The sequence below is a fragment of the Miscanthus floridulus genome, chromosome 2 (genome assembly GCF_019320115.1).
Source record: "Miscanthus floridulus cultivar M001 chromosome 2, ASM1932011v1, whole genome shotgun sequence".
NCBI classification, from domain to species: domain Eukaryota; kingdom Viridiplantae; phylum Streptophyta; class Magnoliopsida; order Poales; family Poaceae; genus Miscanthus; species Miscanthus floridulus.
Genome location: NC_089581.1, coordinates 155,409,875 through 155,425,291, shown reverse-complemented (window position 1 = coordinate 155,425,291; position 15,417 = coordinate 155,409,875). Strand labels below are relative to the sequence as shown.

The window sequence follows — 15,417 nt, the reverse complement described above, 5'->3', positions numbered from 1 at the left end:
TCAATAAATAATACTTTTCATTCTGACTTTTCAGCTAAGCGAGCAGGGCCCAAGTACTCAGGCTTCCCTCGTGCACGACCAGGAAGCGACCGCCAGCGTCATGCTAGCACTAGCTACTAGGGATGAAAACGGATCGGATACGGATGGATATCACCGATATTATATTTGTTTTCATATTTCTGTTCGGATTTGGATTTGAATACGGATAATATCAACTATGGCCCCGTTCGCTTGGAGGAATTCTGGAGGAATCTAGAGGAATTTGTGAGAGAAAAACACTGTTCCGGATTAAAAAAAAAGTGGATCTAAGTAGGGTTTAAGGGCACGCGAACGGGCCTACATCGGATAAGATACTATTGGGTGTCGACATCATAAATATATGATTTGAGTATTCAGATAAGGATACGGTATCGGATGTTGCATATCCAGACTCGGATACGGACAGATCTAAACCTCTCTAAACAAACTTGCTATCGAATACGATCGAAAAATATCTGTACGTTTTTATCCCTACAGCCTACTACCTACCAAGCCCATTCGCCCATGTACGCCATATTTGGAATGCCAGAATTTTTTTTTCTCATTTGTGCTTTGTCTAATATGAATTTGAACTGATCGTTTGAGATTTCCTACACTATTTATTTGAAATTCTTGCGTCCCTGCAGGCTGTCCTGCTGTCCAGGCGTCCAGCACGCTACAATATGAAAGAAGCCTGTCTATCATGTGATCTGATTTGTGCGGTCCTGTTCGGCTTACCCCATATTCGATTTATTTGGCTTCTTTTTTTAGTCGGAACGGTGTTTTTCTCTCACAACCATTCAGCCGAAACAGTGTTTTTCAGCTAGTTTCAGCCAAATTTCAGACCAGCGAACGGGGCCTTCGCTAATTTTCCAGAACTTGTGCTAATTGAAAGAACTGTTATTATACTAAAACTGATTTGAGTGGCCGTAAGAATGAAATGAGACACCGGTGTTCCACTTCGATGACAACACCTTCATTACCCGTATTAGAAAAAGTGCAGAGGAGCTCAGCGGAGTTGTCAGCAAAGTGGAGCTCGCCGGAGGTGTTGTCGCTCCTTGTCCAGCGGACCTGACCGTCCACGCGGCAAGGATAAGGGAAATTTCCTCCGTGAGTTGCGATTTGCAAGTGATTTGGAGTTCGGAAATTCTAAATATCTGCCAGCAGATTTATTGTGTTGTTTTCTTCCACTTTTATATGGTTCAGATCTTCATTAAGATTCGTGTTTTTTTGTACAGGCTTGACTAAATTACAATGGGCCTGTCCTTCTGTTGTTCCGGCCCACTTACGTTGTGTTGCCGCCTGCTATTGTACCGTATGACACCTTCCGTTGGTTCAGTTCGAATTTCGTATTCCCAGAGGTGTCGACGGCGGTTGCGGCGTTGCCGGTGGCGACGGAGCTGTCGGTGCCGGCGGAGTTGTCTGAGGCGGCAGGCCGGCGGCGGTGGCGGTGCTTTCGGCGACGGTGTTCGCTGCAGCGGCTGTCTGCAGCGGCGAAGCTGTCGGCGCCGGCGGAGTTGTCGGCAGCGGCGGAACTGTCTGTGGCGGGTGGCGGTGCTGTCTGCGGCGGCGGTGTTGTCTGCGGCATCGGCTGCATCGCCTCGACCATGCTGTGTCTACCACATCATTGTCTCTACTCATGTAAGCTTACTCATGCTTGATGATCGTCTGTTCTCAGCCCATGGGCCTGTGCAGCGTGCTCACTCAGCTCGTGTTCGATGAAATGTCCCCCTTTCAAATCAAGATTAAAAGAAAAAAGAAAATAGAAAAAAAATGCCCCAGTGATTGCATTGCATTTGCAAGTGGGGAGTGGGTGCCTCCAGTTACATTGGCATGTTTGACATGTTTCTTTTTGTTCAGAGAGTAGCATGGTGCTGTAGGTAGCAGGCTAGCAACTGCCTGCACCCTGCAGCCTGCTAGTTGGATGTTTTATTAGGACAATGATGTGGTTCCTTGGTGGTACATGTACAGAAGTTCACTTGTTTTCTATACTTATATGATGTTCCTATTGGCTGGATACGTGTTGTACGTGTTTTGTCTTTTTTTTTTCTTTGTCATTCTAGATTTTCATTTTCTGTTGTAAGCTGTCCCTATTGGTTGGACACGTGCTGTACATATGCTTTTTTTTGTCCTTCCAGATTTGGATTTTCTATTGTAAGTTGTTCCTATTGGATACGTGTTGTACATGTGCTGTCATTTTTTTTTATTTTTGTTTTATTGTTTTTTCTGGTTCTATTTCTACAGAAGCACAGTTTCTGGGTACTTTTTTTAAGTCACCAGATTGTAAAAAATATCCAGTCCTTCTTCTTTTGTCAAATTGTCCTAACTGACTTTATTATATATCGTTCTAATAGCAATAAAAGAACTCTGGTGGCATTTAATTTGTTCATCAATTTTTAATGGCAATCTGTTGAAACAGTTAACATGTCCCGGTAAATGTGCTTCTTTTTTTCTGTTTCATCATGGGTTCCTGTTTTGGTGATTTGAGTATTAGAAATGCGGTGGGAATGATAGTTGTCTGTTTTTTCAGTTACATTAGCTGCTAGAAAAGCCTTCCCGCTAGCTCTATTTTTGTATCGGTTAGAATGGTTGTTATTTGGTTTTTCTGTTACATTAGCTGCTAGAAAAGCCTTTCACGCTAGTGCTGATTGTGTATTGGAAGTGAGTAGACTGGAGGGTTCTTTATTTAGCTGTTATAATGCTCCCCCTTTTCAGTGAAATAGCTAGTGTCATCCATTGGTATTATTAGTTGCTAGTGGCATCCATTTGAGAAAGATTTGTTCCTGTCTGCTTGTTTATTTGTTAGTGGCAAAGAGTTGGCTTTGGCTATTAGCGTCTTTGTTGTGATATATGATTGATGATTTGATGCGCTGATCATATATAGAGAGTTTTTTAGCTCTACTTGATCGAGTTTACTTTGGTTTCATTTTTTTAATGGGAGTTTTACCTCAGCTTTTAAGAAAGCAAGTGATATTCAGATTTGGATTTTTGGTCAAGTACTATGGGTTTCTGCAGTACTAGTTGAAAAATCCCCCAAATAACAAGCAATATTGTTAAGTGTTAAAGTATATGGAACTATAATTTCAAAGAAATTAAGAGTGAACAGAGTATGTGCTATTTCCCCTTGTCCTAACTTTGTTGAGCCTTTGCCTTTCAATCTTGTATATTTAAAATGCTTCCAGTTCTGTTTTTGTTTTATTGTGTTGGACATCCCTCTTTTTATTTGCAACTTGGTTGATAGTGGTTCAGTGAGTCAAGTATTTGATGACTGATCTGAGTGTAGTTTCATTTTCTGTGCTAGGCTTGTCTAGGCTGTTTTTTTTTTGTTAAAGTTTGGCAAATGTGAGCTTCAAGTATTGCGTTTAATCAAAGTTGCCTTGTGTTTTTCAAGCTGTAGCTACCGTTAATTTTTTTTCTTTAAATAATTAATTTATTGTTTGCACTTGTGTTTTAGATTTCTGTTTATGTTAGTTTGGAGTTTGAGGTTCAGTTATTCAGCTATGCCTTGAAGGTTCAGTGATTCAGATTTCAGTTTTTGTTAGTTTACAGGTTGAGGTTGAGTGTTTCAGTTATCCCTTTCAAGGTTCAGTGTTTATTTCAGTCCTTTTGTTTTTAGTATGTTGGCATTTTTTCCTCTAATGCTCAGTGCAGCAGCAACCTGATAGTAGACACTGCCCAGCTGCATGTTCTTTTCATCAATTTCTACAAGGATAAGGGGCTGCAGCTCACTTTGGTTTTTGTTCTGTGCAGGTAAAGCAGGTTAGCAGCACGCAAATCTTGTGGTATGTGCACGTCCTTTTCATGATCTAGAGAAGCAAGTTTAACTTATCTAATACATGTTTATTACTTCAAGTACAGTTTTCAGTTCAGGTCACCATGTGTCTTGGGTCTTATGTGCTGGATCTGTTTTAAGCTAAGCGTGGGAGTTTGAGTTCAGGTCTGGATTCCTATCGCTACTGGTCTCTCCTTCTCCCTCTTTACGGACCTTCTCAGATACGGGGATGAGCTATTCGGTGACCCACTCTTTATCCTGTCACCCATAACCCATTATGTGGATTGTCAAATCTCACCTACTAGATCCATTTTCAAACTCAGATAATGATATGCTAGTATAGTTGTACAGAAGTCGCAAAGTTCAGTGTCCTGGTATGCACATTTGAGGTTTTGGAGCCAAGCACCGTAGAATGACAGATTGACAGGACCTGATGACTTTAGAGAACTTATATTTACCAACAATAGACAAATGGCTGTTTTAAGTTCAATGTTCTCTTGATCTTAAGCCTTGTACAACTCGGTAATACTATTTTGGTTGCCCTTTTCTTCACAAGAAACTAGCTGAACTTTAATGGTTTGCTCCCTTTCAAAAGAAATTGTGATTCTTAAACGCTGGCGGCAGATTGTTTTTTACCAAAGATTATGAATTTCTATTGTTCTTATTTGACTGTTCTGATGTAGCCACTTGGATGCACAAATGCATCAGTACTCTTTAATTTTAGGATGCTAAGAGAACCTGCTAGAAAGCGAACGGGTCTGATAAAAAGGCGAACAGGCCTGCAGATGGATATGTGCTGTCGTGCAACTGTTTTTTTATTGTTATTTTCTAGAAGATTACAGCCGTAGAAATCTTCCGGATCTTCCAATTCTGTTTCATGTGACGTACATGCGCTGCTTTTTCTTTTTCTTTTTTTGTTTGTTTGTCTCATGTGACGTGTCAATCACTGATTTGCTGAAAATGTGGAAGACAACAAATAGCAAAATCTTCCATGAGATGTGTAGCCAGTCCCTTTGGAGTTTCGGATCCGATGCGTTCTTAAGCACCTCCAAAAATTCCAATGGCGTTCGTGTTGATCTCTTCTCAAGATCCAGCCCAATTTAAGGCCTGTGTAGCAGTTTTGGGCCATGTACTGTATCCAGCCCTCGCTTTACCGATTTTGTTTGGAGATGGACAACCGAACCTGGCAGACAACTAGGTGAAGCCTACGTGGAACGTGGTCACTCGAACAAGCGGGCATCGTGAATGGACAAAACGGCCGCCGTTGCCTCGTGAAGGAAATCAGAGAAGTTGTCGCCGTAGTCGTCATACGCATAAAAGTTTCCCAAGCACAAGGCGCGATTCATAATCACAAGAGTACTGCTGCATATGCATCGCTTTGATTGGTATGCTACCCTGGGACTTCAGCTTCCAGCATCAGTATCCGTAGTCAAAAACCAAAGCAGCAGATCAACAGAATTGTCAGTCCAGATGGAAAAAAGAAAAGCAAAACACGAATGAAGGCTGCAACGTTAGATTCAAAACACGTGAGACATCACATGGTCCAGATTTCAAAGTTTCGAACCATGTGGTTCCCATGAACTCGAACGCTAATGCATGATAACATTGTACGACGAAACAGCGTGCCTGATGTATGGCGTATGACTGTGCGAGGCACGCTTCTTTTGTCCACAAAATTCAGAGTGTTTCTTCCTCGTTTCCGCCGTGCGTCGCATCTTTTTCTCCGGCGCGGACCGCGGAAAAAAAACAGCCCGGATATGCCAAAATCACCCCGGCGCGCTCGGGCCTACCGTCCAGGTGCCCAGTCCCGTGAAGCGGCCAGCGCTGGGCTCTTTTGCCGTGCCCCACGCCATCCGCGCACACAAATCTCGCGTCGGGGGCAGCAGCCGCGCGTTAGCGGAGCACACCAAGGGGCACGCCACTTTACACGCCCAGCAGGGGCGGCTGGCGAGCGCGCTGTCTCAGACATTGGGATAGAAGACCAGGTAACAGCAGACGCATAATCTAAATCTGACTATCTTCTTTCTCGAAGATCTATCTGTAGAAAGAATTATTTTTTAAATTTGATTGTTGGAGAAAACATAAAAATAGATATTAAATCCTGTGTCTATAGCGCTAAAAAAACGAAATTGTATTTTGGGTTACGGTTGGTTGTTGGAGACAGTCGGCAGAAATTGTACTTAGGTCGGGACTCGACAGGGAGCTCCCAGCTTCCCCCGAGCTAAAGCTAGGGGAACGACGCCTGCAGGCTGCGGCACCAACGCGGCCTTCGCCGCGACCCCTTCCACCTCTCCCTCCGCCGTACCATGCGCGAGGCCCACGCCCACGCTCTCCTGTCGGACACCCAGCTCCTCCCGTGCCTCCGAGATGGCGAACCGCGACAAGGTCGGGTGCTCATCGGCCCCGCTGCCCCTCGACCGCGTCCTGGCCGCGCTGGTCGCCAGCGCCGAGCAGCTCGGGAGGCGGTGGGAGGCCGCCGCCTGAGTCCGATTCGGGAAGGCAGCTGGAGCGGCGGGGGTCGGGAAGGCGGAGGGGAAAGGGGAGGTTATAAAGATGCACACGCCGCTGTTCTACGCTACCTGCGCCCTCGGTGGCGTCCTCAGCACCGGCCTCACCCACCTCGCTGTAACGCCTCTCGACCTCGTCAAGTGCAACATGCAGGTCCGTCGCCGTCAGCGAGAGGTTCCTTTGCTTGTTCTCCTTCTCATGTCTCAGTGACTAATGTAATGGCGCTGCTGCTTGCTTCAATGTTCCTTCACTCAGGTGGATCCTGGCAAGTACAGGGACATTCCATCTGCCTTTGGTCTCATGTTCCATGAGCAAGGCCCCCGTGGCTTCTTCAAGGGCTGGATGGCCACACTGGTTGGGTACAGCTGCCAGGGGGCCTGCAAGTTTGGGTTCTACGAGTTCTTCAAGAAGTGCTACTCTGACATTGCTGGTCCCGAGAATGCTGAAAGGTTGAGGACTTTGATCTACCTTGCAGCTTCGGCGTCTGCTGAGGTGATTGCAGATGTAGCTCTCTGCCCCATGGAGGCTGTCAAGATTCGAGTCCAGACACAGCCGGGATTTGCTCGCTGCCTGATCGACGGGCTTCCGAAGATTGTCCAATCTGAAGGTGCCTTTGGGTATAGATACTGCATGGCTTGTATGATTATGATGTGTGTTATTGTTCAAGGTTTTGGAGAGCAACTCTTTAACACTGGGTGCAAATTTCAGGCTTTACAAAGGACTGCTTCCTCTTTGGGGCCGCCAAGTTCCCTGTAAGTCAAAATGTCTTGTTAGTTCTTCCATTACAGTTGCTTGGTAAGGGTCATCACTGCTCATTTCGTACACCCAGTATTTGTCATTTGGTCAGTACCAAAACTTCTGTAATTTAGTCCTGTGTGCAGCATTTGCTCCGCTGCTTTGTTTCATTGCTTACCCATGTGGCTGGTGCCAAAATACTAGTACGAAATATAGTTTTGGACTGGATGAATTGTTACAGTAACAGCTTTTAAAGATCCATGCAATTCATTGTACTCTGCACTACTGTACTAGAAATCGATTTTTTTTTTTTGCGAGGAGAAATCTAAGTTATCAAAGCACACAATGATTACTAGTGTAAAGTATGTCTCTATGTATCAGATTTCGTATACTTATTTCATTTGTTGTACTTTCTGTTCCTGTGCTAACCATGTAAAAAAATGAAAAAAAGAAAAAGTATGGCACCAATTATTTGTTACATTTTTCTTACTAAGAGAAAAGTACAGAAGATAATCTTCGAGTGTGGTGTTTATGGATAACTTGAATAAATAAATTGTTCAGATGACTACCTAATGTCCACTCACCTTTGAGGCACTGTGCACAAAACATTTGTCATGTAGAGATAATCTGCACAGAAGCCTTATATTGACCTGTGCTCCCTAAGTCCCTAATTACTTTATGTACTATCCTGCAGACACTATGATGAAATTTGCTTGCTTTGAAACCATTGTTGAGATGGTCTACAAGCATGCAGTACCAAAACCGAAAGACCAATGCAGTAAGCCACTACAACTAGCAGTGAGCTTTGCAGGGGGATATATTGCTGGAGTATTCTGTGCGGCTATATCTCATCCTGCAGACAATTTCGTATCTTTCCTGAACAATGCACATGGAGCCACCGTGGCCGATGTAAGCTTCTAGCCCTATCTCAAAATAAAGAATAAAAATTCAAGGTTGAAAAATTGCTATATAATTTAAGATCACATCTAATTGTCAGACCATATTATTCTTTTCCATTTTGCTGAGTTGTTCAATTTTGGCTTCTGACCAATTCATCATACTTCCAGGCTGTAAGAACTCTTGGAATGTGGGGTCTTTTCATGCGCGGCCTTCCTCTTCGTATAATTATGGTTGGTACTCTCACAGGAGCGCAATGGGCAGCCTATGACGCGTTCAAAGTATTTGTTGGATTGTAAGTACACCATGTTACGTCTCTAAAGTGACCGTCTATGCCATGATATCAAGTCATTTCATTGTTTTTTTGGTTTTGTTATATAATTGTACAGGCCAACATCTGGCGGAGTGGTTCGTAGCTGTGCTGCTGCCTCCTCTTTGCGCCAAGAGGGTCACGGAAAGCAGAACTGACCACACTGAGAAGACTTGCTGAACCAACGCAGAATAGATGTACCGCACTGAGAGGCTTTGCTGAACCAACGAAGCAGAATAGGAGATGTATTGCAATTTCACTGAATTTTGTAGGAGTTCGAAATCAGATTGTTTTAGCTAGTAGAGCAAAAGAGCATTCACTGTCAAGGGACTTTCGTTGGAACCTCTTGAATAGCAGACATTGTAATGATATAAACAGCTTTTAGAAATGCAAGTGGTTTAGCCATGCCTGGTGTAGCAGTACGCAAGCACCCCGTCTCTATTAATCAGTGTCAAATTCTGCTTGTGTGAACATTCTATTCGTCACGCGTGATTATGGTTATCCAGGAGGCTATAGGTTCGACGTTTGGTTACGACCATGTAGCATGACCAAGTAGATACAATCGTTACCAAGAGCATGTGTGAAAGAACGAAAGAAAACGAGCTTGCAGCATTCTGCTCATCCACGAAGGTCACAAAGGCACAACTGTAACTGGTCGCAAAAAAAAAGCACAACTGTAACATGAGAATATGAGATCAAGAAACAGAATACACGCGCACTTGCTATTTTTGAACAAGTATTTGGATTAAAAGTGGATACAAAAAATCCAACAAGCTGGCATTTGAGTATAGTCCCGGAGACAATTTAAGCCTATGACAACATACAAAGTTTTGAGTTGAAAAGCATAAGGCAACACAAGCAAGCGTGAAACCTTTGCTGCCTGTCAATTACTGGAACATTGCTAGCTAAGCAGTCAACTACTGCTGTTGCCCAGGAAAGCCTTGCATTGGAGGGCGCGGTGGGGGTGCTCCGGGAGTGAAGTTAAGCGGTGGTGGAATCATTGACCGCGGACCATTTGCCACTGGTGGTGGAGGCGGCGGAGGTTGAACACCCCCAATAGGTGGTGGAGGAATCCTAGGGGGCATTCCCATAGGTGCAGGAGGCGGGGGCGGTGGAACTTGTGGCGGGGGTGGGGGAGCTTGCCCCGGTGGCCTTGGTGGAGCACCAGGAACCCCATTCCCATTAGGTAAAGTCCCAGGAGGAGCTGGTGGTGGTTTATGAGCTTCTGGCGGTCTTGGCTTGAAGTACAGTTGCAGCTGTTAGCAAAACACAAAGTATAGTTGTTAAACCAAGATTGCTAAAAAACAGTTAAATTCAAGGTAAAAATTTGTTAAAAAAGCAAACTCACCAGGTATTCCTTCTTGTCAGGATCCCAGTAAGAGAAGAATTTGCTCGCTGATTTGTCAATCTCTGTACTTGGTATCTGCAGCAACAAACAGTGTTAATAACACTAATTGACCAGTGTACCTGATGCCCTGACATTAAACTTCTGGAAGAGATTACCTTGAATGCAATGATTTCGTAGGGCTCTGCTGCAAAAAGTAGGTATTGATACCTCTTATCCCAACTTTGGACTTTCTGTACAAATAAGATGAATAGATTTTAGTGAACCAGACAGTACATACACCAAATCAACACAGCTATAGTTCAGAGGGCATGCTCAGAGTCAGAGATCAGGTTTACCTGTTCATATGATGACATGAAACGATGCCTTGGCTTGCAATTATCTTCGATTTCAGGGTAACCAATCTAAAATGAAAAATGTCAAAAGTTATTGATCCAAGCCTCCAATGTACAAAAGTATTTAAATGTATCGTAACAAAATAAACAGTAAAGCAAAATTTGCAAATTATGAGGTATGATGTCGTTAGCTAGTGTTGTATTCATCAAGAGTGCATTGTATTATATTATTCAGTCAAATGCATAAAACTAATTACTTCTGAAGGTAAGAATAGTTTCAGATGAGAAAGACTAGTCAAGGAACAGAGTTAAGAAAATATAGGCAATTACTTGCATATTATAATTCGGATAACCTATCAACTATGCTAGTTTATCAGAGAGAATGCCTTATCAGAAGATAAATTCCAAATCAGATAAACACTTGTTTCAAAATTTAAGCTTAAGCATTCTTTATATATAAAAAGAGACTACTACGTGAAATGATCTGTAAATGCAAACAAGAAGTAACTTTAACTTTAATCAATATAAGATCATTGGCATATGGAACTTGTTAGGTGCCCTAAATTACATGAGAAAAATAGAAATACACCAAAAGTTACATGTAGATATGTCTGATTGAAGTTAAACCAAATTCCTGCATTTTTCAATATTCAACATATAACCATGTGTGAGGTGAGGACTTGGTAAATAATGCGAACACAAGGAATACTAACCTCAAAGAGAAACGAGTGTTGCTTCGTCTCAGGATCATATTGTTTGGTTACTTTATACCCAGGTCTGCCAATCTTAACTGCAAAGGGAGGAAAGAAAGCTAATGAGAACAACTGACAAGAAAATACAGTGTTGATAACTTCAGTTGTACTGTACTACCAAAAGGTGACAACAAAACAGGAGGGACTAATAGCTTATAAAAAAATTGCTCGCAGTAGAGTAATCACTACTCACTAACTCAGATAAATTTTGTCTCAAGGAACATCCACTGGTATCAGGGAAAACCAGAGAACTTCAACTTAACAGGAAATCTAGGAAAGAAAGCTAAAGAGAACAACTGACAAGAAAATACTGTGTTGATAACTTAAGTTGTAGTGTACTACCAAAAGGTGATAACAAAACAGGAGGGACTAATAGCTTATAAAAAAATGCTCGCGGTAGAGTAATCACTAACACTAACTCAGGTAAATTTTCTGTCTCAAGGAACATCCATTGGTAGCAGGGAAACCCAGAGAACTTCAACTTAACAGGGAAGCTTTTTATTGGGGATTGGGCAACTACAGAAGAACAAGTTCAGGTTTGCTCTTCATACTCTTAGGCCTCCTTTAGAACCCACAGATTTGACCAAAAATTTGCAGGAATCAGTTCAATTCCAGCAGAATTCAGGGGTGGAAAACACAATACAAAGGGGATGTATTGTATAAAGTAAAATTATAAGAAAAAACATGGAAAGGTCGACACAGCAAAGTTGAAGTTGAATAATCTTCCAGGTCCACTTGCTATGCATCAATATTGGGCGAACAAAATTCCATTGATAACTTGATATGAGTATAGTTTTGCTTCAATCTTTAAACTTACATATTAACCACAAAAGGAAAGAGATTCTACTCGTTTCTTCATTCTAAACACTCTGAACAAGCATAATAGCATACTTCTAATTGATTGGACCATACAAAGTCCAAGTAACTGTAGAAAGTAAATAAGTAGACCTAGTTGGTAATTGACGATTCTAATTAACAACAACAATTTTGCGGATAAAAGGGGAGTGGAGATTCTGTTTTCTTTTTTTCACGCACCAGACTTGCGGGGGGCAAGCTTGCGCTTGTTAGGCTGGGGCTGCGCGGGCGCGTCCTTGGCCTCGCGGGCGGCGCGCTTGGCGAGGTTGGTCTGGTGCCGCTTCCCCTGCGTGTGGGCCAGGTAGTTCCCCTCGTTGTTGTGCAGCGTCAGGCACAGCTTGCACTCATAGCTACAAACAAGCAGAATTAGATCGAAACAAATCGAGACGGGCGCGAGTTCGAAGAAGAAGCTAGGGTTTAGGGCGGGTTACCTGCCGAGGTGGTTGCGCATGAAATAGGGGTCCTTGGCGAGGTCGATGGTCTCAAGCGCCAGGCGACGGAGGCGCTCCCGCCGGTCGATGGCCTCATTCTGGGCGGAGGCGGCGCCGCCGCTGCCGGGCTTGGAGCCCCACTCGCGATCCATGGCGTCCGCTCGGTTTGGCTCGCCGCCGTCTTTCCCCTCTGTTCGATTTTTATTTAGTTCGGCTCAGGTCGGTCACTACATTGTCGGCTAAATCAAACCGAGCCCAACTCCGCGGTCGCGGACCCTTTCCTTTCTAATTCGGCCCAATTACAGGGGTGTTTGGTCCACCTTCTAAACTTTAGTCGCTGCGTCATCGGATATTTGGACACATGCATGGAGTATTAAATATAGATTATTTATGAAAATAAATACACAGATTGAGACTGTTTTGCGAGACGAATTTTTTAAGTCTAATTAGTCCATGATTTGACAATGTGGTGCTACAGTAACATGTGCTAATGACATATTAATTAGGCTTAATAAATTCATCTCGTGGATTACTGACGAATTCTGTAATTTATTTTTTTATTAGTATCCGAACACCTCATACGACACCTCTATGTGGCATCTCCTAAACTTGAGTTACTAAATCCAAACACCCCCTATATTCTGTATTACAACTCTAATTTGAGATTTTCTTTCTCTCTCTATATACCAGGTATATGTCCATACATTTCACCGGGACCATAAATTTTTGGATTGAATCTCAATAATCGGATGTAGACGCGTGAGTAGAGCACCGAGAACTTAGTATCAGACACGGATACGTTCATATTGAAATCAGGTACGATGCGAACGCGTGAGCCTCAAGTGGAGCATTATTGACTTTGTATCACCGGGTATAAACGATGACATTGCAATCTTTTAAGACGTAGAGGAGAGATTGAGATATAAATTTGTAACCTGGATCTGGATTTGACAGGTCCTTTACTCCAAGCTGGAGCAAATCGTAGCGAAGTGAGGACTGAACACGATTCGATTCAATTAGTATGCTGCTGACAGCAACAATGCCCATTTTTATGCGATCTGAATCTGTCCATTATTATGCCAATTTGACAAATACAAACAAGATTACGACCAGTCACTACATATTAGGAGGCATTGAAACAGGATCATGGCTAGTCCAAAGGGTAGGGGATGGTAGCGATGTGGTTGTGCGCCACGGTTCCGATCCACAGCTTGCGGCCCACCTCCCGCACCTCGCTCACCAGCTTCATCACCTCGCGGCCCCGGTCCTCGAGCACCTCGACGACGCGCCCCTCGTCGTCGAGGAGCGCCAGCACCGTGTGCATCCTCTTGGCGGCCCTCCTCGTGAGCATCTTGAGCGTCAGCGGGAACTTGAAGTAGAGGGTCCGGAGCCACGGCCTCTTGGCGAACACCGCCTGCGCCGGCGTCCGGCAGCAGTCGATCGCCACCCAGAACTGGCCCTTGCCGTTGGAGCGCACGTTGTCGGGGAAGCCCGGCAGGTTCGCGAACACCTCTACCTCGCCCTTTCTTGGGCCTTCCAGCCAGTACCTCATTATCCTGATCAAGGCCAGATGTGTGGTTTGTGTTCATATCACTCCTATGAATATATTAGAATCGTGAGCATCGTCAGATTATATTTTTGTTACCTGCAATTTGTTGTCTCGGAGAAGAGAAGAAACTGTTGGTCCTCTGAGATCTGCACGCCGTTTGGGAAGACCAGCCCCTTGAGCACGACATGGACGGCATTTGTTTCTGGATCATACCTGAGCAGCCTCCCGGTGCCTTCTCCTTCTAACAGGATGTTCAAATGGTCCCTGTAAATTCAGCTCTTGTCTGGTTAGCTAATCTTTCAGCAGAAATACAGAGGCACTAATTTTTAGTTTTTTACTCAACAGAAAAAGAGAAGCCAGAGTGTTTTGCTTTGCTCACTTTCTGCTGTATCTCATGCTCGTGTCAGTGAAGAATACGGATCCATTCCTGTGGACATCGAGGTCGTTCGCGAACCGGATGCGGTCCCCGTCGGCTTCCCTCGCGATGGAGGACGCCACGCCGCCGCTCTGGCCAATGACCATCAGACCGTAGTACGCGTCGGCGACGTAGAGCTCGCCGGTCTCCCTGTGGAACCTCAGACCGAGCGGCCGGCCGCAGAATTCCTCCTTCTCGTGCTGCTTTCTCGTCGTTGAGTTCACTCCATTGGCACAAACTTCCTCTGACCTTTGCCAAGAAATAACAAATTTACATTGCATGATGTTTTCCCAGTAATGCAGAAAATCAGATCAAATATCTTTGAGTTTGTAACTTTTGTATATATAGCAACAAACGAGTGCACGCCGGAGGGAGCACTTACCAGTAAGGATTCATGACGGCAAACGTCTCCCACCCGGTCTCCTCGCCCATCCACCGCACGACGCGGCCGTCGGCAAGGCCAGCGTACGGTCCGCGGCCCTCGAGATCGAACTCGATGGACTCCGGCCCGAACACCTCGCCGACGAACTCCAGCCTCCCACGCCTGAGCCGGCTGGCATTGTCTCTGGGCCAGCTGCCCATGACCTCCCCGTACGGCGCGAGCTCATGCTTCACCGGCCGGTAGTCGACCCCGGCCAGCGGACTGAGGCCGAACGGGTCCGCGACTACGAGGGCCAGCGCCAGGGCCGCAAAGAAGAGGTGAGGGTACTGCACGATGCCGTCACGCCCTCGCCGCCACTGCAGCTTCCTCTTCTCTTCCATGGTGGACGAAAAAGATCGGCAGGGGTTCGGTTTGCATGCAGAGGAGAGACGAGAGAGGGAAGCGGGGGAGGTTGTGATCTTAATGGATTTGTTCAGGAAACGTAGTGCGTGCCTCCATCGACTTGCATGGAAGTTGCATGAGTAACATGGATTGTTTGGGAGTAGGTGTCCTCTTGGTTCAGAAATCAGAATAGCCAGGGAACGTGGCACTTTATAGAGTTCTCGGAGTTCATGTTTTCGTTGCTTGGACGATGGTCCAAGACGAACGGTTGAACAAGCATGTCTGCCGTGTGAGATGACTATAAGCCTAAGCCTGTTTGGTTGGTGTCGTATTTTGTTACGCGTAACTTTATGAAACTGTGGCTGCCACAGAAAATGTGACGAGCAAAATCGAAGCCACACTCGTGGCAAAATTTGGAATGAAGATAAGTCTATGACATGTGCCAGGAAAGTGTGTCGCACTATAGTTGTGACAGTGAACCAAACAACTATAAAAAAAACTATGTTATGATCAATCTTTGGCGTGGCAAGTTTTGGTCATGAACCAAATAACACTTAGGGTGGGTTTGATATATAGAAGAATCATTGCCAAACGACACGAAGAGAGTGTTTTTTGGACAATCACTCGAAACAGATTTCATCCTTTTTTTTTGTTAACCTTCAAATGTTTTCAAGACTCACTCCTAATCTAAATTTTTTGGCTAGATTAAAAAACTGCTCTCTAACAACTCCT

At 44.5% G+C, this 15,417-nt stretch overlaps 3 protein-coding genes and 1 long non-coding RNA gene across 4 annotated transcripts; 2 read left to right on the top strand and 2 right to left on the bottom strand.

Annotated features, from left to right (window-relative positions):
- The first annotated feature begins 1,342 nt into the window (after window positions 1-1,342).
- LOC136540215 (uncharacterized) lies at window positions 1,343-4,430 on the top strand. Its single transcript, XR_010779907.1, has 3 exons — window positions 1,343-1,659; window positions 3,769-3,800; window positions 3,877-4,430. It is a non-coding gene; the product is annotated as an uncharacterized lncRNA (long non-coding RNA).
- Window positions 4,431-5,659: 1,229 nt separating this feature from the next.
- On the top strand, window positions 5,660-8,645 carry LOC136540214 (mitochondrial phosphate carrier protein 3, mitochondrial-like). Its single transcript, XM_066532220.1, has 6 exons — window positions 5,660-6,451; window positions 6,554-6,915; window positions 7,007-7,050; window positions 7,728-7,942; window positions 8,101-8,225; window positions 8,320-8,645. Exons 1-6 carry the CDS (start codon window positions 6,344-6,346, stop codon window positions 8,396-8,398), a joined length of 933 nt encoding a protein of 310 aa, XP_066388317.1. The 5' UTR covers window positions 5,660-6,343; the 3' UTR covers window positions 8,399-8,645.
- Window positions 8,646-8,935: 290 nt separating this feature from the next.
- On the bottom strand, window positions 8,936-12,181 carry LOC136540212 (uncharacterized). Its single transcript, XM_066532217.1, has 7 exons — window positions 11,959-12,181; window positions 11,708-11,877; window positions 10,634-10,710; window positions 9,924-9,989; window positions 9,744-9,818; window positions 9,589-9,663; window positions 8,936-9,496 (listed from the first exon to the last, which is right to left on the bottom strand). Exons 1-7 carry the CDS (start codon window positions 12,108-12,110, stop codon window positions 9,158-9,160), a joined length of 954 nt encoding a protein of 317 aa, XP_066388314.1. The 5' UTR covers window positions 12,111-12,181; the 3' UTR covers window positions 8,936-9,157.
- Window positions 12,182-13,005: 824 nt separating this feature from the next.
- On the bottom strand, window positions 13,006-14,835 carry LOC136540213 (protein STRICTOSIDINE SYNTHASE-LIKE 13-like). Its single transcript, XM_066532219.1, has 4 exons — window positions 14,305-14,835; window positions 13,887-14,171; window positions 13,604-13,771; window positions 13,006-13,514 (listed from the first exon to the last, which is right to left on the bottom strand). Exons 1-4 carry the CDS (start codon window positions 14,682-14,684, stop codon window positions 13,109-13,111), a joined length of 1,239 nt encoding a protein of 412 aa, XP_066388316.1. The 5' UTR covers window positions 14,685-14,835; the 3' UTR covers window positions 13,006-13,108.
- Window positions 14,836-15,417: the final 582 nt, after the last annotated feature.